Source organism: Octodon degus, unplaced genomic scaffold, assembly GCF_000260255.1.
Source record: "Octodon degus isolate 3935 unplaced genomic scaffold, OctDeg1.0 scaffold00271, whole genome shotgun sequence".
NCBI classification, from domain to species: Eukaryota; Metazoa; Chordata; class Mammalia; order Rodentia; family Octodontidae; genus Octodon; species Octodon degus.
In genome coordinates, this window is record NW_004524847.1 from 2,044,836 (window position 1) to 2,067,559 (window position 22,724).

Sequence of the window (22,724 nt, forward strand, 5' to 3'; positions counted from 1 at the left end):
CCTCACGACACGCTGGCATGACTCCTATCTGCAGATGAGAACTGAGGCTACACGGCCATGAGCCACCTGCCTCTCCCAACCCTGGCTGGGAATCAGGAGTTCTGGTTCCAGAGCCCACACTCTAGATCAAAGGAGCCTGCTTCTCTAGAATCTCTCCTAGGAATTCACTCCAAAGCATGCGAATCAAAAAGTACACAGTAATTATGTCTTAAGGTATGTACTAAACATTATGGGAAAAATCAGAGACCACCTATGTGTGCAACAGCAGGGGGTAGGCAGAATCACTAGCGTTCCTTATATTAGAGAATGCCATGCAGCAATTCCAAATGATTTCTGTGCTGGGACGAGTAACAGTCCCCCTAAAATGTCCAGGTCCTCATCCCCAGGAACTGCAGCCATTACTTTATACGGAGTTTACAACAAACTACAGGGAGGACTGCACTCAGGACAGAGGTGTCCACATTATGCAGGTGGGGGAGGTGTCACGTGAGTCCATCGGAATGGGCGGTGACAGGAAGGATGATGGATGCAAGGTGTGGAGGAGGAGGGAGCCAGGAGCCAATACACCAGGCGCACCGGAAGAAGGAAAGGACAGACCCAGATGGTTTCCTCACAGCCTTCAGAAGGAACCAGCCTTAACAACGCCCTGATAGCATCTTGGCTGCCCAGAGAGACTGACTTTGGACTTCTGACCTCTAGACCATCTAGTCCTCTAGACAGGAAACCTGTGCTGGGTTAAGCCACTGCTACATCAGCAATAGGAGTATGAGTAAATGCCAATGAAATATTAAATAGTTCATATACAACATAATCCAAATTTTGTTTTAAAAAATATGTAGTATTTTTACTACACGCCTCAAAATGTTAACAGTGGTCCTACTTTATAACAGGATAATCACAAATAATTCATTTCTTCTTTATTCTATTTTGTTTAGGTTTTCACTAAGAGCATGTTACTTTTATAGTTAAACATGTCGTTTAAATACTTTAATAAACCTTTTAAAATAAATTTTAAAGAAAAAAATCACAATATTGGTATAAAAGACAATGGCATAAAAATTATGTTTTTATTTTTCTGTGTACATATAATGAGGTTAAATGAGATCTGTCTTCAAGAAGTTGTTCTCAAAAAACAAACAAGTCTGTCTCCAAGCTAGGTGTGGTGGCACACACCTGTAATCCCAGCAACTATATTGGGAGACTAAGGCAGTAGGATCACAAGTTCAAATCCTGCCTAGCCAACTTAGTGAGACTGTCTCAAAATAGAAAGACAAAAGAGCTGAGGATATAGCTAGGTGTAAAGGCTCTCGGTTCAATCTGAAATACTGCCAAAAAAAAAAAAAAGAAGGAGGTCGAGGAGGAGGAAGAAGAACGAAGAAGAAAAGAGAAAAATGTATCTCCAACTACCAACCAGCCTGCAGAAACAATACCTTGGAGAACATTACACCCCTAGTAGGTTCATTACGGAAATGGTTATCACTTGCACCATCACTTACCCTCAAAATGTTTACGTAGGCTGCTACCACCCCCACTAAATACTGACTAGATTTAATTTCCATGAATTCTTTATGTGGAAGACCTGTGTTGTCTTCCCAGAAAAAGCATACCCTAAAAGATAGTATTTCCACCCAAAGATTTTCCATTTTCCATCTCAATACAGGTATAATAAAAAAACAATTTTGACAGCAAATACTAAACAAAAGACACAGTAAATGGTATGTACCAGGAATACAAGGTGTGAAAAGGAGACAAAGTAGAGGAAATACATTATTTGGGCAACCAACTGGCCTGACAGCTAACATTCTTTGTAGTTCTAAAACTTACACAATGAAAGAATATCATGATGATTATATGCCTGGGTGTAACTTAAATACTTCTAAAATTATTTCCTTAAAAATAACTTAAAAACAGGGACTGGGGAGATGGCTCAGTAGACTAAGTGCCTCCCTAACAGGCACAAGGGTCTGAGTTCAATCCGCAGTTCCACAAAAAACAAAACAAAATAAAACAAAAAAACAAAAAACAACTTAAAAACAATTCAGGTGAGAGAAATCACTTGGCTCACATGATAATCATGTAACTATGCAGCTATACTTCACTTTTTTTTTTTTTTTTGGCGGAACCGGGGATTGAACTCATGTCCTTGCACTTGCCAGCCAAGTGCTTATTCTACTAAGCCATCTTCCCGGCCCCTGTATACTTCACTTTTTAATAAACTAGTTTACTGAAATAACTCCAAAGACTGAACTCTATTTAAATAGCAAAATGGTACTATCCAGTTTAATTAAAAGCTACCTGAGATACTGCCACTTTCATAACTACTTGCATAGCTGACTGTATTACCATTGTTCAACAGACTAACAATTCAGCAACACCAGAACACACTATCTTAAAACAAAGGTGTACCCTTAAGCTTGCTTGGACCACTTCTGGCACATTCTGACCATCAGTTAGTACTGTATTAAAAAAAAAAATTCTTTAGCCCATCGTGTCAATAGAGCACTGTCTACAGTGTCTTACCACCTCCTCTTTCATACATTTGCTCTTGGCTCCTAGCAATCTTCTTTTATCCCTAGACCATTTAGAACTAGCCAACCCACTAGGCACTACCAAACTTCCTATCTTCCACATCTTAAATTAAGTTTCCTTAAGCAAACAGAACGTTGTCATAATTAATAAAATGACGTAATGGATTTTTGCAGCACATCCAAATGGATCAGGCCACAAGGAAACAGAAAACAATTTCTGTTTTGAATCACTCCAACCTGCATCAAAGGAAAACAATGAAAGTGACCATGCTGTCTTTAACCTCTGTCCCCAACCCAAACACCGAAAGGAAGGGCAAACATCCTGTTCTCAGTATTTCAGTTTTCCAAAAGTAATAGTGGTCATTTGAGAGAGGGAGAGAAAGGGCTGGGGTGCGGGGGGGATCCACTAAAAACGCTAATGGGAAATGTGCAGTTCACCTCTGCTTGCAGTCTTCCTAGTTTAGTTATTCTGATTATTTACGACACTTGTGGTGACTGTCATGTAAATAAAAGGCAGTCCAAGAACTGTCTGCCACGGGTTGACAGAAAACACAAAGAACATGAACTTGCAAGGAATGATAAAAATCTCCCGGGAGAACAGATACCCATTCACTCCTAGGTGATTCAAAGGTCCTGCCAGCATTGCATTAGAACTCCCACTTTCAGGCAGAAACAAGAAACTCTTGATTCTAAGAGGTGCTTGGGGAGCGCAGTAGAGACTTAGGGGGCTCTGATGAATAGCTGCTGTCATGAGTATCACATCCTGGAGCATAAAATAAACTTTTATAAGAGTGTTGTGCGCGCTGGTGTTGGCAGTACATGCTTGTTATCCCAGCAATAGAAAGGTTGTGGCAGAAGGCTGGCTAGAGCTCCAGGACAACCTGGACTATTTAAGGAGATCCTATCTCAAAACACACACACACACACACACACACACACATACACACACGTTTTGTATGAATGATTTTTTTAAAGTGTAGGCTATCCATACAATGGCAAATCATCTGATGGTCCTTCATCAACAAGGAAGGAAGTACTCATACACGCTAGCTACAGCAAGGGTGAACCCTGAAAACTCTGTGAAAGCCGCCAGACACAAAAGGCCACGTATCATATGACCTCCCACCTGACCAGATGAAATCTAGGGAGAAAAAAGTAGATTAATGGGACTGAAAATAGGTACTGACTGCAAACGAACCCCAACAGGGATTTCCTTGGGGTGACGGAACCCTAAGAGCAGACTGTGGTGACAACCACACAACTCTATACTTTCTGTGGTACATAAATTTTACCAAAATGAAGCTCTTACGTGAAAACACAGCTATACTAAGCAAAGATCCTGCAGCTCAACAAAAAACTGGTCAGAACTGCTCTGATGCAAACGCCTCCTTTTTACTCACTCGCCAATCTGAGACCCAGAGATTAGACAGGCTTATTAGCAGAGTGCCACAAAAGACTACAATTCAACCTCCAGGTCTTTTCACTCTTGTCATTTGGAAGTGTCACTCAGAATTTAATGTGACAGTAAATATTTAATTTGCACAGGCCAGCAAGCCAAGATTTTCTATGGACAGAGAGGTAAACTTCTTAATAAAAATGAAGCCGACGACAGACAGCGGTCTTCGGCAGTAGCACCACCACGCAGAGGGAAGCCAAGCGCTAAGACCTGCAGGTTTAAAAGGCTCTGTGGTTCTGAGTTCCCCGGCTCACCGGTGCTTTCCGTCCCGCGAGTCGGCGGCGCAAGCGCACGAGCTGAGGCGGGCGGGGGCACCGAGGTCTCCCAGCACCTGACACCTGCGGCTGCGGAGGAAGCCCCGGGCACGCACTCCGCTGGCTCATTTCACAGGAAGAACTAACTGGCACACGCCACCCAGCCGAGGGCAGGAGCGGGAGGACAGCGGGCCGGGCCGGGCCTGGCGGCGGGGTGGCCGGAGGCTCCCGAGCGTGGCGGTGTCCCGGACGCTGCGGCCAGGCCAGGTGTCCTCGGGGACGGCGCCGTCTCGCCGCAATGCGGAGCCGGCCGGACGCGAGGAGCCCCGCGCCTCGGGCCTCGGGCGCGGCCGGCTGCGGGCCGCGTGCGCAGTCGCCCGCAGGCCGGAAGGGGCGGCGGCCCGGGATGCCGGAGCAGGCTGCTTACGTACCTTCGGCCGCCTCAGGCTCGGAGCCGGCAGGCCCGGGAAAACGGAGCCTCAGCCGCTAACACGCCGCGACTCGCCATTCGGGGCTGTTTACTCGCAACTCTCGCGAGATCGCGCCACCGGCGGAGAGGCCCACGGTCGGAGCGCGGCCCTACGTGCGCGCTCTAGGGACCGCGTACGAAATCCTGACTGCCAGGGCCGCGGATGCGCGCCGGGAGAGCGGGCGCAGGTCTCGCGACACTTGCGGGCCTGACCGGGAGGTGTGGCCGGCCTGCGAGCCGTGGGGCGCGGTGGCGCTCGCTAGGGTCGGGCTTGCATTTGGGCTTTCGAGCTGAGGGTGGGAAAAGCAGCACAAGCCTGAAGCCAGCCAGGTTCTAGAGTAGACTGCCTTGAAGAGAAAGCCTCCCGCCTGGGCGGCTGCCTGCATCCGCAGGTTGAAAGAGCGTTTCTCTACCGCTAGCTCTCCCTGCCCGAGTACTTATCCCCGCAATCTAGGGCGGCCCAGGATGCCCGCCCTCCGGGAGGCATCTGAACCCACCCAGAAGTGAAAAGCCCAAATCCCTTTTGCGAAACCTCCTAAGCCCTCACGGCCTTGGCCTGACTGCTAGGAGGACTCCTCCACTGCCAGGCGTGTCTGTGTTGTGTGAAACTAAGGATTTCTTTAATGCCAGATGCTTATTTTCTTCTTTTGAAGAAAGAGGATCAAAAAATTTAAAAAAAAATTTTTTTTTAAAGAGGATCAATGTGTAGAACACTTAAAAGTGTGCCTGTCCCCGCAAAAAAACCTGGGTGACACAAACATTAGAAGAACTGGTAGTTTTCAGTGTCCATGTAGAACTGGCCCCTGTGCAGTCCTAAGCCCTGAGGGACAGCAAGCATGTTCCAGTAATACCAGTGGGTAAGGATGTACTGTTTGGCCAGATGAAGCTGTAGAACTCCAGTTTTCCACCATACTATACTAATGCTGAGTATGACAAGAAATATGACAAGAAACCGCAGCCGGTCACTCTTCACAATGGTTTAATTTCCACACAGCAGGAATGATAGTACCACCAAACACGGCACCTCACCACACACTTCGTAATGCTAGGCAAGGTGTTTAACCCCTTTGTATCTCAGGTTTCGCACTCAAAAGCCAGGGATATTAACAGACACCAAACACGATGAGGATTACATGAAACACGCATGATGTAGATGAACCATGTAGAATTCAGTAAGTGGTGGTGGACTCCGGATTTTTCTTGACTCAGTTTGACTAGGGGAACATACACAAAATTCGCGACTCTCTGTATTAGCAAATCTTTGAAATATTTTCTTCTGCTGTCACATAAGTGCATTTTATCTTAACCTTTACTGTGTCATTCTGTTCTAACCTGGGGTGAGATCATTTTGGCCAGGGTTGGTTTTACAGGCCTGTAGTAACTATGCCATCAACTACGGCCCACCTATATGAACCTACCTCGATTATTCAGTTGCAAACATCCCTGAAGCCCCAAAGGAGAGAGCATCATGCTGGCAGCTCCTGAGAATGTAAGCTGAAAGAGGCTGAGGTGAGCACAGAGCAGTCCCTTGGAAAGAACTAAGAAGGCCTGAAACCTAAAGGATCCTGGTCTATACTTTTCCAGCAATCCAGGTCCTAAGGTAACTTCTTAAATTCATTTTGCATGTATAGAACAAACATTTGCAATTCCCTGGAAAAGTACACGTTTATTCAGATTATTTTAGAGAATAACAGCAGATGGCCCAGGCATCCACTGACAGGGGAAAGCCAGAGTTGCCAAGCTGCAGGTCCCAGGCCTGGCAGCTACTCCACAAGCACAGAAGATCCCAGACGTCCTATTGGGCTTGCACAGCTGGCAGCGCCATGTGTGCAGCTACTTTTAGGGCAAGTGGTTTCAACCTGACATAGACACAAGACGCTGAGGGCAAGACTGCCAAAGCTGCTGCTCAGTGTGCCCATGGAGATACCCGTCTCATAACTTCCCCACTAGCACACTGCCGGCTTCAGGACCTGTTTGCAGAGAGCAGTTGCATGTTCATGTTCCCTGGAGGCCTCCGAGTGGCGCAAGAGGAAGGCTCCAGCTGAGACTGAGGGCTGCCACTACCTTCACCACATCACCTGTGGCTACCAGCACCTCCACTGAAACTGGGTTATTTACCAGGATCTCAGGCTGGGAAAGCTTCCTAAATGAGAACCTGGAGGGCAAACAGGATTTGGATCAAGCAACTGGTGGTGAATGTCACAGGGAGCAGAGGAAGACCCTGCATGAGACTCTAGCTACCTGGCTCCCAAGACGCCAAGGCAGACATGCTGTCCATCACAGATACGTAGCGGGCACTGTTTGAGACCTCCACCTGCCTAAAAGGGCCCACCCTCTCCATCAAGAAGGAATCCAATGTTCCCAAGCGCTCAACCCTGTGTACCTGGCCCTACCCCTGCAGCTACTTGAAAGTGCTCAGAACACCAAGTTGTATTCGCCAACAGCTGGACAGCATCACCTGATACAACCCTATCTTACACAGTTGGATCTCTGTATCAGGGGTTTCTACATCCACCAGCTCAACTAACCCAGGATTGAAAATGTCTGAGAAAAAACTGTGTCCATACTGAGCATGTATAGACCTTTTGTTTCCTTGTCATTCTTCCGTAAAGAGTCACAACCCCATTTACACAACATTTATAGATTGGGGATGACAAGTAATCCAGATATAATTTAAAGTATAAAGAAGGCTATGCATAGCTTACATGCACTTTTGTGTATTTGGTGCAGGGTCTCACTACACAGCTCAGACTTGTAGTGATCCTCCTGTTATCACCTCCCAGCACTGGAATTATAGGTATACACCACCATGCCTGGTCTCAGTGGCTGGCTCAGCTGCCCAGGGGTGGAGCTGGCATGGCACATGGTGCCGGGAATCAAACCCCAGTCCCTGTGCTTGCCTAAGCAGGCGCTTAGTCTGCTGAGCTATCTTGTCAGCCCTTGTATACACATATCACCATTTTGGATAAGGGACTTAAGCCTGTCAGATTTGAGTATCTACAGTGGCCCTAAAGCCCAGCCTACCCAGACATCAAGGGATGACAGTGAATGGCAACCATGCACCTGCATGTCTGCCTAGAAGCTGGGGCTTACGTGGCTGCCCAGCACCAAAAGCCAGGATTAATCTGCCTACCACTTACCTGGGAAAAGAGCAAAACCCAAACTTTATGGCTTTCACACCACTATAAAGTCACCAAATTATATATCAATCACTGTACATTCTAATTGGGGACTGTATATACTGAGAGACAGTCATGGACAGACAAGAATTGGCTTTGGAGGACACACCACTTAACATTTGGTTTCCAAATGTGCCAAGAGTTTATGTAATTGAGATAGGAAAACAACAAAAAGAATCCTCAGAGCTCTCTACTTGCTCTTCTTTTTTAGACAGGGTTTTCTGTGTTTCACGGTGGCCTTGCACTATTAGCCCAAGATGGCTTCAAACACGGCCATTCTCCTGCCTCAACCACCTGAATGCTGGCATTACAGGTATAGTTTGTTGAACACACTATGGCTTTTATCCCCACCATGCAACAACCACAGCGTGTGGCCAGTCAACCTGCCACCTGCACACTACCGAAGTCAATGAACAGAGCCATCTTCATCCTGCTCAGTCAGCAGGAGATGAGATCAAGAGGCCACTCCAGGGCTGGAAAAGCTCACCAGGCCCTGGAATGCACAATTTTGTTATGAAAGCATCGGCCCCCTCCTCCCTCCGCCCCCACACCAATACTGGACATGGAACCTACAGCCTTCAGCATGCTCCCTGTTATGGTTTGTGTCTAGGTGTCCCCCCAAAGCCTCATGCAGTCTTGGGGGGCTTCTGGAGTTTGTGATTGATTACTGTGGGTGTGGATGCTGCACCTGCCTGGGGCAGGTAATCTGCATTACAGTGTAAGGTGGGTAGAGAAGCCAGCGGCTTGAGCTGCTGCTGCCCCTCCCTTGTGCTCCTGCTCTTTGCCACCACCATGAAAGGTTGCTTTCTGCCATGTGCCGCTCTGCCTTGGAGCCCGCTGAGTATGGACTGAAACCTCCAGTGACTGTGAGCTAAATAAACCTTTCCTTCCTTCCTTTTGGGTGTCGGGTATTTGTCGCAGCAACAAGTAAAAAGTAACTAAGACACTCCCCAAGTGCTCTACCACTGAGCTATGTGTTTGTTTTGAGACAGGGTCTGGTGCCCAGTTTGGGCTCAAACTTTTGACCTCTTGCCTCGGCGTTCCATTTTGCTAGATCACCAGCCACCATGCCATTCTAGCATCACTTTTAATGAATTACAACCACAGTGTTCACAGGGTAACTTTAAGTCATCATTTCTACAAGGAAAAAAAGGCCCTCTTTCCAAACAACCGGCTTGCAAACATTTACAGCAAAACCTCTTCCAGAGGAAAGAAGCAGTTGCTTTTATTGTTACACTTTCAATTCACAGATTACACTTCAAATGTTCACATTTCCTACTTTTTTTGTTTCTTTTTGGTGCTGGGAATCAAATTCAGGACCCTGTGCTTGCGAGGCAGGTGCTGTGCCACTGAACTACATCCCCAGCCCCACTACCACAATTTTAAATAAGGAACCCTATCCGTGAAGGTGTAATTAGCCCTCATTGAGCTTTTTGGACGAAAGTATTTCATAAAAGCTGGGAAAGTTAAGGAAATTCCTGGTCTCGGTCTTCCGCCGCCGAGGCTACTGGCAGCTATGCATCACACCCACACCAGTGCGCAGGCGCAGCTGGGCCGGCTGGGGCAGCCTTAAAACTCAGCGACAATGTGTGCTTACTTGCTCTCATCACACAGCCACACCCAACTTCCTAGTAACTGACAATGCGTTCACATGGAGCTGCTGCTGTTCACGACACAGCCACCAACATTTACGTCAGCGTGGCAGGAAACCAGAAGCCCAGGGTGCCGTTCTCCAGCCTAACATTCTGAAGACAGGACTGAGGAGTGAAAGAGTTTTGGAACTAAACATTGACCTTCTGAGTCCAAGTCACAGTCAGAAATGCCGCAGGCAATGTCCTCTCGGCCAGGCTGTGTGCTTAACATCAAAGCCTGCTCAGGCTTACGCTAGGGTACCCCAAAGGAAAACAATCAGCCTTGACTTTTGACCTATTTCCTACCTTCCGCATCAGTGTCACAATATTAAGTTCTAAATTTTAAATCTATACATGCTGCCATATTCTTACAGTGACTTAAAAGTTTTCAAAGTGGTAGGTATGTGGCCCTCAAAAATGATTGGGCTTCTAGGACCCGAATTAAAGATATTTCACAGTAGGTTTCAATGCTAATCCCTACTGGGGGGCTTGTGCATAATTACCTTCACATTAATAAAAATGATCGCTATGTGTAAATTCACTACACAACCGAAAATGAGCTTTAAACTTACTATTTCAACAGATATACCACACACATAATTTGACACTACTTTAAACACTCTTCATAAATACATCAAAAATGCTACTGGAATGGGGTATTACATAGAAAACTGTATGAAAACCAGATTAACAAGCTCTACAGGGTTCAATTTCATTTATAAAATGGATGATAGGCTGAGAAATCATTACTTAGTCACATCTTACAGATCAAAAGATGACCATTACATATCCAAGTTGAGGATTTCATTCCACAGAGCTGAAAAAAACAAAGATGGCTGGAGGAAACAGGACTAGACACAGCAAGCCTACAACACAAAAGCAGGTAGGCTTGTTCAATGTGAGGCTTGTTCAGAATGACCTAGACTGTTGATACCCTGTAAGGTTCCATGTTACCTTGACAAGAAGTCTTGTGTAAAGTAACAACCACACACAAAGTTCCTCAGACACACACATCACACATTTCTCTAGGAAAACCTAAGGAAAGAGCAGCATCTACACACACACACACACACACACACACACACACCCCAAAACAGGGAGCTATTCAGCAGGACGCATGGACTTCTACCATGCCACCACTGTGCTCTCAGTTACCAAATCATACTTTTCCGTAGTTTTCCTGACCAACACATGAAAACCAAGACAGAGTCATCTATAAAGGGAAGTAGGTAATTTCTCTCACAAAATAACATTTGAAATTGTAGGAGCTGACAAATCAAATCCTAAGTGCTAGGTCCCTGCGGCTCCTAGAACAACACAAATTACACAACTTTTTAACAGGTTAGATACAAAGCATTGACATTTAGGTTTCTTCCAGCAGTTCTTTATGCGTTAGTCATCACTGACGCCACGCCATCCAGCGAGCCCTAGAGGCCACAGCACTCTCAAGGTCTGCCTTGCAAACGGTGAACTGACAGGATGCTAGATAATCAGTCACGAAGGAAAACACATACGATAAATGAAATGTCCTTCTGCAAACGCCAGAACACTGCAGGGTCCCAGGAGTTGGCAAGGCTTCACGCATCATCCCGACTCACGCTGTGCAGGACGAGGCCTCCTTTCGTAACGCGCGGTTGAGAACATTCGCTCCCCATACCCAGAGCCATTCAGGCATATACTGCGCAAAAAGAAACTGGGAAGACAAAATGGTGAGAAGGTTAGCACCCAAACCACCACCACTGAAGAAGTGCATGCACGGAAGAGCATGTGATTTAGTCCAGTAAATATCTGCCAACCACAGTAAATGCAACAGAGGAAAGCGCCCTCCGGCACCTCGGTACTGAGCATCTATTTCTGCATGAAACACCAGCTTAGATTCCACAGGGAATAGACACAAGATCACTACCAGCAGCACCCCCCCACACACACCCGTAGTGAGCGGGACAAACTTTTAAGAAGATAAAAATAATAAATATAAATAAGTAACACAACTTTCTCTACTTAACATGGTATGAGTGGTGCAATCACCATTTAAGAACTGCAAATTCATTAGATCAGTAAAGTTAGTGGGAATAAAAAGACACGCACATGGCTAGGATCCTAGAAGAAAACTGGGCTCGGAGGAACAGGCTGGAGCAAAGTGATGAGAGAGCTGGGAGACACCAGGCCCTGGCGCTGTTTCTGGGCAAGGGATGAGGGGTTCAGCAAACCAGGAGGGAGCCCTGCTGCTACTGCTCTGCTCCATGGGTCTCAATCTGGGGATGGATGGCATGTCTGGAGACATGCTTGGGTGTCACACTGGGGCTGGGTACAGGCGGGGACACCGCCTAACCTACTGCAGCACCCAGGATCCTGCAACGCTCCTCATCCAGAGAGGACCCACCGTGAATGCCAAGGGGCTGTGACAGAGAAACCTGTGCTCTTCTGACAGATCTGACGCTAACTAAAAGCTCTAACACCTTGTCCACATTCCAGCCTTGAACAGCACTACACGTGACACGGAGGTCCCTCAAGCCTCTTCTCCATATGTGGACCAACTTCCTCTGCACCTCCAGGGTCCACTCCAAATAGGGATGAGTCTGAATACCACTAACTGCCCAATGATGGCTATAAAGCTGCAGCTGTTTCTAGCAGGCTCTCAGAGGCTCTAGGTCAGCCACCTGCAAAACAAGAACCTTGTACCTGGCCAGCAGCTACAGGGGACATTCTGGCACAAATAACCGCAATATCCTGGGATTTCCTTAAAGGGCTTAGTGAGGATGGGCCTGGTCACTCTTCCTTTGCCCTAAAATAAAGCATTCTAAACCCAGAGAGATAAAAGGAGTCCTATAGTAGTCCCTCAGGAGGACAAAAACATGTGGGCAGGTGACACAGGCTCAATCAACAGCACCCTTTCCACCTGCAATATTCTGTACATGTGTTTTCAGTAATTATTTAGTAGGAAGTGGTCAGTGTCGAAAAATTGTTTTTCCTTTCATTCTTGACCACTATGTACTTGGGACACAGCATCAAGGTGTGTTCCCCAGCTCCAGATGGAGTGCAGTGGGGATGCAATGTCACCCCATCTCTGGCTGGCCCAGCAAGGGGCTGGTACCCTGGGCGGCAGGGTGGAGGAACCACAAGAAGAGAGGCCTTGATTCCCTGGATAAACTAACGCGGCCAGCTCACTGATCCTTTAACTAACAAAGGTTACTGAGAGGGAATGCCAAGCTCTGTGTACAGGGACTGAGGCAAAAATAACAAAACGGAGGGAAGAGGGGACGCGCAGGGGCTGGTGGGTAGACTGCAAGCGAAGGTCTGCACCTCAGCCGGGCCTGACCGGTTCCTCCAGGCTTAAGAAAGCACCACTCCCTGCAATACTACTGTGTCCTGAGGCGGGGCAGTCCTCAGAGTGGCACCCTCAGGAAGACCCGAGGACCCCAGAGGAGGATGGGCATGGCGGTGGTGGGCATGTGCAGCTTTGTGAAAGTCTACGTTAGCAGCTGAGATGCGGATGTCATTCCTTCCCTAGAGACTTAAGATACAAGGCCTAAGTGGGATGGGGAGGATGGAAACAGCCTAAGTAACGTAAGCTGGAGGCCACATGTGGCAATGCACACGCGCAATCCCAGCATGTGGGGGTCTGGGGCAGGAGGAGCACCGGGAGTGGAAGTTTGGCTTGGGCAACAGTGAGTTCAAAGTCAGCGTGAACTACACAGTGAGACCCTATCTCAAAAAACTTGACTAGATAAATAAGTAAATGTCGGAAGCTAGGGCTCTCCTCCTGGAGTTACGTCAGAGGCTGCAGGAGAGCTTCCTCGAGATGCGCATGGGCACTGCTCGTCCAGCTCGAGGTGCCGCTGCAGGCGCCACCTGGCTTCCCTGCACCCTCAGCCCACCCCCAGCCCCTGCCGCACCTCCTGCCTGCACCTTTCGCTGCGGTGCTAAGAGCCCGAAGCGCTCACCAAAGGCTCTTCTGCTGCAGGCGCCACCTGGCTTCCCTGCACCCTCAGCCCACCCCCAGCCCCTGCCACACCTCCTGCCTGCACCTTTCCCTGCGGTGCTGAGAGCCGGAAGCGCTCACCAAAGGCTCTTCTGCTGCAGGCGCCACCTGGCTTCCCTGCACCCTCAGCCCACCCCCAGCCCCTGCCGCACCTCCTGCCTGCACCTTTCGCTGCGGTGCTGAGAGCCCGAAGCGCTCACCAAAGGCTCTTCTGCTGCAGGCACTGGCAGATGATGCCACCCACCCCACAGCTGTCACATCATCAAATGCTCCTTACCTGCACACCTCTGTCTTCCACCCACACCTGTCACCTGTGCTCCCACCTGCAGCTGTCACCTCCTCTTGTTTTCAGTCTTCATCAGGACTTTCAAAGCCAGCTTGGACCAGTTTTCCCCATCCCTCGTTTCCTCCTCCAGTGTTTCCCACCTGAGCCACAGCACCACTGAGTCTGAAGCACAAACCTTCCCTTCAAGGCTTTATCGCCTGGCTAAGGAAGTACCTCCCAGGTCTCCAGCTGGGCAAGCAGATGTACGTGCGATCTGGACTGCTAATGCAGGTTCCAACAAGCTGAACAGACACGTGCCAGTGACTTCCTCCTCTCCTCCACTAAGCTCAGCACAGCAGTCTTAGTGCAGAACGCACACTAAGAAGAGCACCAAGTAAAACTTCACTCCATTTGTCTGACATACTAGATTTCTCTCTTGTACACTAATGACTGACAGAAGACTAAAGCTTGGTAAAGTTTAGATCTTCATGCCACTGTGAACTGTGTTCACAAGAAATAATAACTATAAAACGTAATAGTAAAAGCTCACCGAGAAATATGGCTCCAATGAGAGTGATTGCTGCATCTAATCTTGGTTGTAATGAGAACAAAATAGTGTTTGAGTAACAATGTGAGTAAATTAAAAAGGAAATTTAAAAGCCCAAGTTTTGCCAGACCTGGTGGCACATGCCCCCAATCCTAGCCTGCTGGCAGCTGAAGCCGGAGGATCACTGTTGAGTCACAGGCCAGCCTGGACCGCGTACTGAGAGCAAGTCTCAAAAACCAACCAACCCCCAAAAAAGGGGCGACGGGGACTTAGCAGCTTTACACAGAAAGTTACTGTAGGTATTATACTAGCTACACAGAATTTCTTGATAGAAAAGCATGTCCTTAAGAAATGAGAACAAAGTCTGTGATTAAAATGTTGTTTTACAAACATGATAAAAATATCTAGTATCTAAACCTATCCTATTTTCATTTCTAAGAGGACTTCAAGGTCAGTGGTTTCTAAAACAACTACTTAGGTTTTCTGATTTTCTTTTTTAATGTATTTGGTACAGGGTCTCCCTACGCAGCTCAGACTTGTAGAGATCCTCCTGCTTCAGCCTCCCCAGGGCTGGGATTCCAGGCGTATGCCTCCACGCCTGGTCTCAGTGCCCTAGGGCAAGGCCAGCATGGTATGTGGTGTGGGGATCAAACCCTGGTCCCTGCACTTGACAAGCAGGCACTTGGACCGTTCACCACTCTTTTCTGATTTTCTTAAGTAAAGAACTGAACACAATCACGTTAAATAAACTACTTATTAACCTGTTTTTTTTTTGTTTGTTTGTTTTTGTTTTTTTTTTTGTGTGTGTGTGTGGCTGGCTCAACCTGCCCAGCGGGCAGGGCTGGCAAGGTGCCAGGATCGAACAGCTGTGCCTGCAGTTGCCTAAGCTTGCCTTGGCAGCCACTTTAGCCTGCTAAGGTATCTCGCCAGCCTAAAAAAAATACTTATTAAAGAAAACCTATAACCTAATCTTTTGGTAGAGTAAAAACTGATTTATTTGTTTATTTTATAGTGTTAAATTTAATAATCTTTATGTCAATAGTCTCAAAAATATTTGGTAATTTTTAAAACTCCAAGTGTTAAATAAAAAAAATCTAAATGAGGGCATATCTACTTTTCAGATGACAAAAGGACTTATTATTAAAAATAAAACACAAATCATTATGCATTCTCTCCCTAACACTCAGAATCACAATTTTAAGTACTTAAAAAGGAGCCAGGTATATAGCTCAGTGGCACAGCACCTGTCTGGTACGTACAAAGTCAAGAGTTGGATTCCAGGCATCAAAAGAAGAAATATTTAAACAAAATTAGATATTCTTAAAGGAACCCAAATCTCTGTCAGATTTTTAAAGCATTTTTAAAATCCTGTGCTTCTTGAGCAAATGGTTCCAAGTACACCCCAGCACGCTGTTTGATCTATCTTATGGTTGTGTGGTTTCCTTGGATGTGGCTGCTCACTGCAGAGGTACACTTTCAAACCTTACTAGCCTCTTTATTTTGAAATTCTCATACAAACCTGTAGTATTTTTACATTGCTACTATCCATGTATAATGAAGGTACTTTACCTTTCAGCTGTTGTACACATTGAGCTTCTGAAAAATCTTAATACAACAAATAGAACACAACAGAATTTAGGGTTGTAACTGAAATCAGGAAGAGCTTGAGGTTTAAGCAGCTGAGCTCACAACTGTCCTTGTTCCAGTCAGGCTTCAGACACCCTCGTGCCACTCCGAAAGCTTTAGCGTGGATTAACCCCGCCCCCAAAACTGAAAGCGCGCTGCTACCTGAATGGAGTGCGACCAGTACCCCGTGGTCCTTTTGGAAATCCCGAGGGTAGAAACAGCGTGATGCGCGTACACTTCGGGCGAGGGCACCAGCCATGAGCACCTGCGCAGAAAGCTTCGCGGAGCAGTCGTGTTGGTGGCCACGTAGAACGGGATTAGGCTCTGTACAAAGATTCCTTTAGAAGCGTACTCGTACTGCAGTGCTCTGCTGAAGTGGTCTAAGTAAGCCTGTGCAAGCAGAGGGAGGAGAAGAATTAATGGAGAACCTGAGGGAAGAGTCCGGCATAAAGGACACTTGCTTAGTAGCAGTTCAGGAAAAAATTCAGCATAAGCATATTTAAGTTGCTGACAGAGTGCTCGACAAATTGGACCTAACAACTGTAATAAACGTTGTACTGCATGCGGATTCCACTTTCCAGCGAGTAAAGCCTGACCTTAGAAGCAGAAAACGCAGCCAGCTGGGGAGTGGGCTTGCAGCAGGAGCCGGAGGAGATGGTGACAATGGCACCCTTCTTTCTCTCCACCATTCCCGGTAACACTATGTGGACCAGCAAACTGGCAGCGGCAATGTTCACGTTGATGATGTCCCAGAGCTTGTCCTCGGAGACCTGAGAGAAATACTGTGGGTAGGGATAAGAGACGCCTACATTATTGACCAAGATCCCAATGTCCTTCTCTTTCAACGCTTCTTGGATCAGATCATAGATCTCACGGCCTCTGCTGAAGTCTGCAACTATAATGTCCGTTTCCACTCTGTAGGTGTCCGCGATGTCTTTAGCAACATTCTGTAACTTCTCTTTGTTCCGGCTAATTAGGATAATATTGAGACCGCGGCTTGCTAACTCTTCAGCATAGGCCTTTCCAATCCCATCAGTCGAACCTACAATGCAAACCAGGAAACACGAGCGTGCTCAGTGCACAGTGTTCTTTACAATAATCCTGAATTACATACCAGGTTTAACCAGATAAAAACGACTCTGGAAAACATGGCTCCTCATAACTATCAGTCAAAGACAATGCGGAGTCAGTACCGTGAATGCCGTGGCTAAACCCTCTCCTGCATCCCCTAACGGACAAGGCATCGCTTACATTCACCAAGCTGACGGGAACAACGCAGAATTCATTTCCAAACAGCCACAGGGCGAGCACAGGTGCCAGGAGGCGCCATTCTAGGACACAGTGATAAAATCAAATTCCAAACAGGTGATCCTTTCTGAAAGCGGGGATCGTTTCTATGGACAATTTCTTTTTTTTTCTTTTTCCTTTTTTAGATTTCATATTTAATCAGTCTTGCCTTAATTTTACATATGACATAACATAAGAATCAATCTTCTTGTTTTCCTTATTGACGTTACTCGGTGGCTTCAGTGCTACTCACTGGATACACTTACTGTGTACGTATTTTTTTCCATATCTATGGACAACTTCAAAACACCAAAAAGGTGAGAGGCTGAGACAGGAGAATCTCAAGTTCAAGCTCTGACTGGGCAAACTACTGTCTCAGTTAGACTTTGTCTCAAAATCAAAACCACAAATGGCTGGGAATATAGCTCAGTGCCAACATCCTGAGTTCAATCCTCAGTGCCACCAAAAAATTAAAATCAAAATTAAAGAAAGAAGGAGGAAAAGTGAGGGGTGAGGAGGTAAGGTAGAACAGGCCTGGGAAGAGGAGAGAGAGTAAAAAAGACACAAAGCACGAGCAATTCTTCCTGCAATGAGACAAGCACAAACATGCAAAGGTAATCACGGCTAGAATGACAAGATTTGTTCACCATCATATTCCCAGGAAAACGGCACACTCAACTCAACAGGTCCTTGAGTAAAGCATCTCACTTAAAGGTAACCTACACAGAAAAGCGCGCTTGAACTTAAGCTGCATTACCGCTGACGATGGCCCATCTTCCGTACTGCTTGATCAGGTCTGCTCTGCTGCCCAGACGAGGGATAAAATGCAGTCTGATCAGGCTGTAAAAGTCGCAGACGACCGTGATGCTCTTTCTGGCTGTGTACCAGGCTCCAACCAAGGCCAGAGCCTCCATGTAGCAATTGCAAGACCTGGCGATCTCCCTGTACAGGAGGTAGAAGCTGTCGACAGCAGCCATGGCAACCTGCAGGAGACAAAGAGAGGTGGTGTGCCCTGAACAGTCGTGGTCGGAGGGAAGCAGACAACAAGGACAGCGGGCCTCGACAACTTGGCATGTGAACAACAGAAACTTCCCCAAAGCACACGGCCCGTGGACACGCCGACGTGTGACCGCGTGACTTAGCACTGCGGTTCCCGCAGTTCTCCTAGGAGGTTAGTGGGCGTGCCTGCGAAGCGCTACTCTATGGTAACACTGCACTCTGGCTCGGATGCGGAGACACACACAGTGCACTCCTGCCCTGACAAGGCTCCCACTCTGGGTAAAAGGCGCCCAGGCTCAAGCCACATGCCAGCCAGGACACGGGTCCATCTCTCTGCTGCATCTGCAGTCCGCAAGCACCGCTGCCACCCGAGAGAGGCAGGCAGGAGCAGCAGGGGCAGTCCTAGGACACGGCCCTGGCCTCGGGCAGTTTCTACTCCCCTGGGGACAAGACTAAACTTTCAGAAACTTTAACATAAATTTAAAATGAGTATTCCAAAAAGGCAGTGCCTCCCAAACTTGAAAAAACACCGTCTCCTACCCAGCAATAGCTTACTAACTTGTTGGCACACTGCTCCCTGCCTGCCTCTCGGGCCAGGTGGCGACGGGCCCAGCAGCACTCTCCCCAGCCTCCGCACGCACGGGAGGCTCTGCCCAGCGCTCACCGTGCTCTGCGTGTCAGAATTTTGCCTCTCTGGAGAGGATGAGTTTAATGAGGGGAATGAAAATGGCATTTGATGGGGGCAGATGTGTCATCAGTGCCGACCCCCGAGAGGCTGACAGGCCACGCGCAGGGGCCTGCAGTGACTCAGAGGTGAACTGCGCCCCACCCTGAACTGGGTGGCCACTACGGGCTGGTCAATCCCGCCAGTGGCCAGGATACACTAAAATTAAACCACAGGTAAAATTAAATAATAGGGGGCTCAGATACACCCACACAAACAGATACTACGTATATCACACACAAAAAAGTTAATTTTAAGCTAAAAAAAAAGAAATATAAAACCTCTGGGTGTGGTCCATCCTAAAAAAATTCCATTAAAATAGAAATAAGAAGTTCTGCAAGTAAGAAAATACTCAACAAGAGCAGCAAAGCTGGGCATCCGCCTAAGGAGGGATGAGGGATTCCTTCCCTCTTCACTGCACTAGAATTCGATCTCTACCAAGTTTCACAGAGTAAAAAGTGAACTAAGAGAAAACTAAAGACCAAAATGCCGTCCGTGGCACTACACAACATGTTGAAGTTATAAAAAGACTGCTGAGTAGATATAGTACGCGCCCAAATTACAGAGCAGTCAGACACAAACGAAAGCTGACGCAAAGCTGAGAAGGTGGAGGCAGGAGGACTCCTAAATGCCCCAGAACAAGGACACAAGCTCTCCAACAGTAAGCGTCACATCACTACCACAATATGATGACACTGACGTGATGCTAAGTGAAAAGATGTCTCTCTCAGAGTGTGGTGGCGCATGCCTATAATCCCAGCACTAAGGAGGCTGAGACAGGAGGATTGCCCCAAGTCCAAGCTGAGTAGCCAGACTCCATACCAAATACATAAGGCTTAGAAAATGTTTCTCTCAAATATCTTATAGACAAAATGGTGTACACTGGTGCTTTGGTCAGAGAAATTCACCCCCTGCCAACGTGGACTAGAAGCGAAAACATTACAAACTGTAGTGAACACAAACCAAATATTCAAGAAGAACAATTAAAATGCATGCCCCTTTGGAGTCCTTTTCCCTCAGGAACCAGATTAGCTGAGACCTCTTAAGGCTATGGTTCATATCTAGGTGCCCAAGAGCCTCACAGGTTTGTGGAAGGTGAGAGGGTTACAGGGACTCGGGGCTGCCTCACCGTTAGGAAGTGGGGGTCTTGTGGGAAAGGGGGGTGGTCACCAGCCCGGAGCACTTGGCTCCCTCCGGGGCCCTCACTTCAGCCTCCCCACTTCCCGCCCACATGCTAGGGGCAGCTCTCCTCCACTCTGGGCCTCTCCTTTGCCTTCCTGCAGATGGCCACGGACCACGAGCCAGAAAAAGCCTGTCCTTTGCATCGTGGCTGTAGAGTGCTGTGTCCCAGCATGAGGACAGGAGCTATGACCAGCCAGTCTGCGCAGAGCATGTTTCTCTTTCTGACTGGTCTTCTGTACCGCAAGCAGCAATACCTCGTGCTCCCAAATCCTCTGAAACGCATTCAGAGCTGGATCATCTGTCTCAAAACTGTCCTCCCACTCTGTGCGTGAGGCTGCCGCTCTAAGCCTCTGGATGAGGACGACAGCAGGGTCAGCATTCCCACAGCCCCTTGGTCTGCCACCCTGGTACATCCTGTCCCTGCCATGCCACCACCGCTAGAGATGACAATGACCACGTGCAGCGTCAGAGTATTCATATTGTGACTCAAAGTCACCATTACTGTACACACCCTCAAAATGACCAAGACACTGATTTCTTATAAGAAAGAACATTAAGGGCTGGCCAGATAGCTCAGCAGACTAAAGCGCCTGCTTAGGCAGAGCGCAGCGGCCAGGGTTCAATCCCTGGCATGCCATGCCTGCTCTGCTCCCAGGGTGCACTGAGATGGGGATTGAAACTGGGTGTGGTGGCACATGCCTGTAATCCCAGCGCTTGGAAGCCTAAAACAGGAAGATCACTATGAGTCTGATCTGTGTAGTGAGACCCTGTAGACCCTGTAAACCCTGTACTAAATACAAAAAAAGAAAGAACATTAAAAGTTGAGGTGCTGGGTCAAGCCATCCTCAACTCAGAGTTCCTGATGTAATCTTTTTCAACTGTTCATAAACTTCTAATCTTCACTGAAAACTATGCCATGCAAAAACTACACACAAAAAAAAAATTCCCTCTGTGCCCTTAAGACTCCTCAAAGCAAAAGGGAACAAAATAAGAAATAAACCTATGACAGAAAAATACCTAGACACCTACAGTAATACATCTGTTGCCCTAATGACCCGTGAAGGCTTATCTAGGACGCTAGAACATTTTCAATGAAAATTAAGCAGGCCTATCAAGAGCTTCGGCTGCTGTCCAGGCCGTGTTTGTACTAAAGCTCCAGGGAGCAGAGGCCAGGGCCTTCCTGGTCCTCGCAGTGGGGCCAGGGAAAGGGATTTCTCATCCAATTTTTTTCTTTTTCTTTTTTCGCGGAACCAGGGATTGAACTCAGGCCCTCGTGCTTGCCGGGCAAGCGCTTTTCTACTGAGCCATCTCCCCGGCCCCATGATCCACATTTTTCAACCTGAGCATCTATAAAATGTACCTCCGAGGGGAAAGCACCTGACCTCAAGGGCTTCCCCAGCTCCTCTGCTCCAGTCACCCCCTTTTTGGTCTTGGTCTTCTCTTACCTTCCCTCTGTCAGCTCTGACCTCTGGGCCTTCGGCAGCGGGCAGCTCTGACCTCCTCTTAAAGCCGAGCTGTGAACAAAAATTAATAAATTAATTCTTTTCCTTTTTCTTTGCATCTCAGCTAGAAATACCTTGTATGAAATGAAGATTAAAGAGGGTGAATCCTGAGGTGTGAGGGCCAGCCCTGGCACAGTCCACTCAGCCTTCAAGGCTCAACGGGAGCACTTTATGTTCTTAGGAATGTCTCATCAAATGGGACACAAAGCCATCCAAATTAGTGTGGAAAAAGTCAGCAATCTGTTAGGACAGCAGGGTCCCTTAAGGAAACAGCCTGGGCAGCCAGCCAGCATCGAGGAGGGCACCTCGGGCTATCCTGGCGCCACCTGTCTCACCCTGCCTGCCGAGGTTTTCCCCACTCCCCCCACCCCGGGGTGCCACCTTCCTCAACACCACCTGAGGCTCCATACTGCAGCAGCCCTTGCCGGCACCTCTGTTCCACATTCCTGGCGGACTCTGGCACTGAGGAGAAGGAAGCACAAGCACCTGTGTGTCGTGGCCCTCAGCTCCCGCACCCACCAGGCCGAGCTCCTCCAAGCCAGAGGCCAGCCCTTCTCCTGCCACGACACCCGGGTTCAGGAAGGAGCTCCAGTGTTTGCTGACATGGCATGACCAGCGCGACAGGGCTCTGGCCGTAGCTCCCAGGCTGCGCCCTTTCCTGCCCTGTCCCTACAGGGCAGCAGAAATCTTCGTCCCCAGCTCGGGACCAGACTACTCACAAATCCCACAGATCTTTATACAGAAAGGAAAACTGCAAGCAAAATCTCCTCAAGAAACCCCCTGCTTAGGGCCCCCAGAGGAGGTGCGCCTACCCTGTCGGTGAGGGGCCCTGGACCCAGCTTGGCCAGCTTCCCTGGTTGCCTACTGGGGAGCCTTTCACACTTGTCACTACCACCTAATGCTAACATGCAGCTCCACTGGCAACATGCCCTAACATGTGCCATCATGAAGCACACACAGTCAGGAGGGCTGATACACCCAAGAGCTGAGGGCTGACAGGGCTCAGCACCGCTGCTGTGAAGGGGTCCTGAGGGCTGACGGGGCTCAGCACCGCTGCTGTGAAGGGGTCCTGAGGGCTGACGGGGCTCAGCAC

General features: G+C 48.0%; 2 protein-coding genes across 12 annotated transcripts in view; both read right to left on the reverse strand.

Annotated features, from left to right (window-relative positions):
- The window catches only part of Mbtps1 (membrane bound transcription factor peptidase, site 1), a 50,248-nt gene extending 45,435 nt beyond the window's left edge, over positions 1–4,813 (reverse strand). For 2 of the 4 annotated variants that reach the window (XM_023706792.1, XM_023706791.1), the window contains exon 1: positions 4,670–4,813. The gene's annotated coding sequence lies outside the window, so the exon portion shown is untranslated. The remainder of the gene's footprint in view (positions 1–4,669) is intronic. The other 2 variants (XM_004646563.2, XM_023706790.1) reach the window with 1 other exon arrangement.
- Positions 4,814–9,608: 4,795 nt separating this feature from the next.
- The window catches only part of Hsdl1 (hydroxysteroid dehydrogenase like 1), a 16,172-nt gene continuing 3,056 nt past the window's right edge, over positions 9,609–22,724 (reverse strand). For 2 of the 8 annotated variants that reach the window (XM_023706805.1, XM_023706806.1), the window contains exons 2-6: positions 21,575–21,643; positions 17,982–18,207; positions 16,534–16,979; positions 16,100–16,327; positions 9,609–11,210 (exon numbers count right to left, since the gene is read on the reverse strand). In XM_023706805.1, coding sequence (XP_023562573.1) covers positions 11,112–11,210; positions 16,100–16,327; positions 16,534–16,979; positions 17,982–18,201 — 993 coding nt within the window. In that variant the 5' untranslated portion in view covers positions 18,202–18,207; positions 21,575–21,643 and the 3' untranslated portion in view covers positions 9,609–11,111. Of the gene's footprint in view, positions 11,211–16,099; positions 16,328–16,533; positions 16,980–17,981; positions 18,208–20,076; positions 20,392–21,511; positions 21,644–22,027; positions 22,094–22,724 lie in introns of those variants that run through there. The other 6 variants (XM_023706808.1, XM_023706804.1, XM_023706803.1 and 3 more) reach the window with 6 other exon arrangements.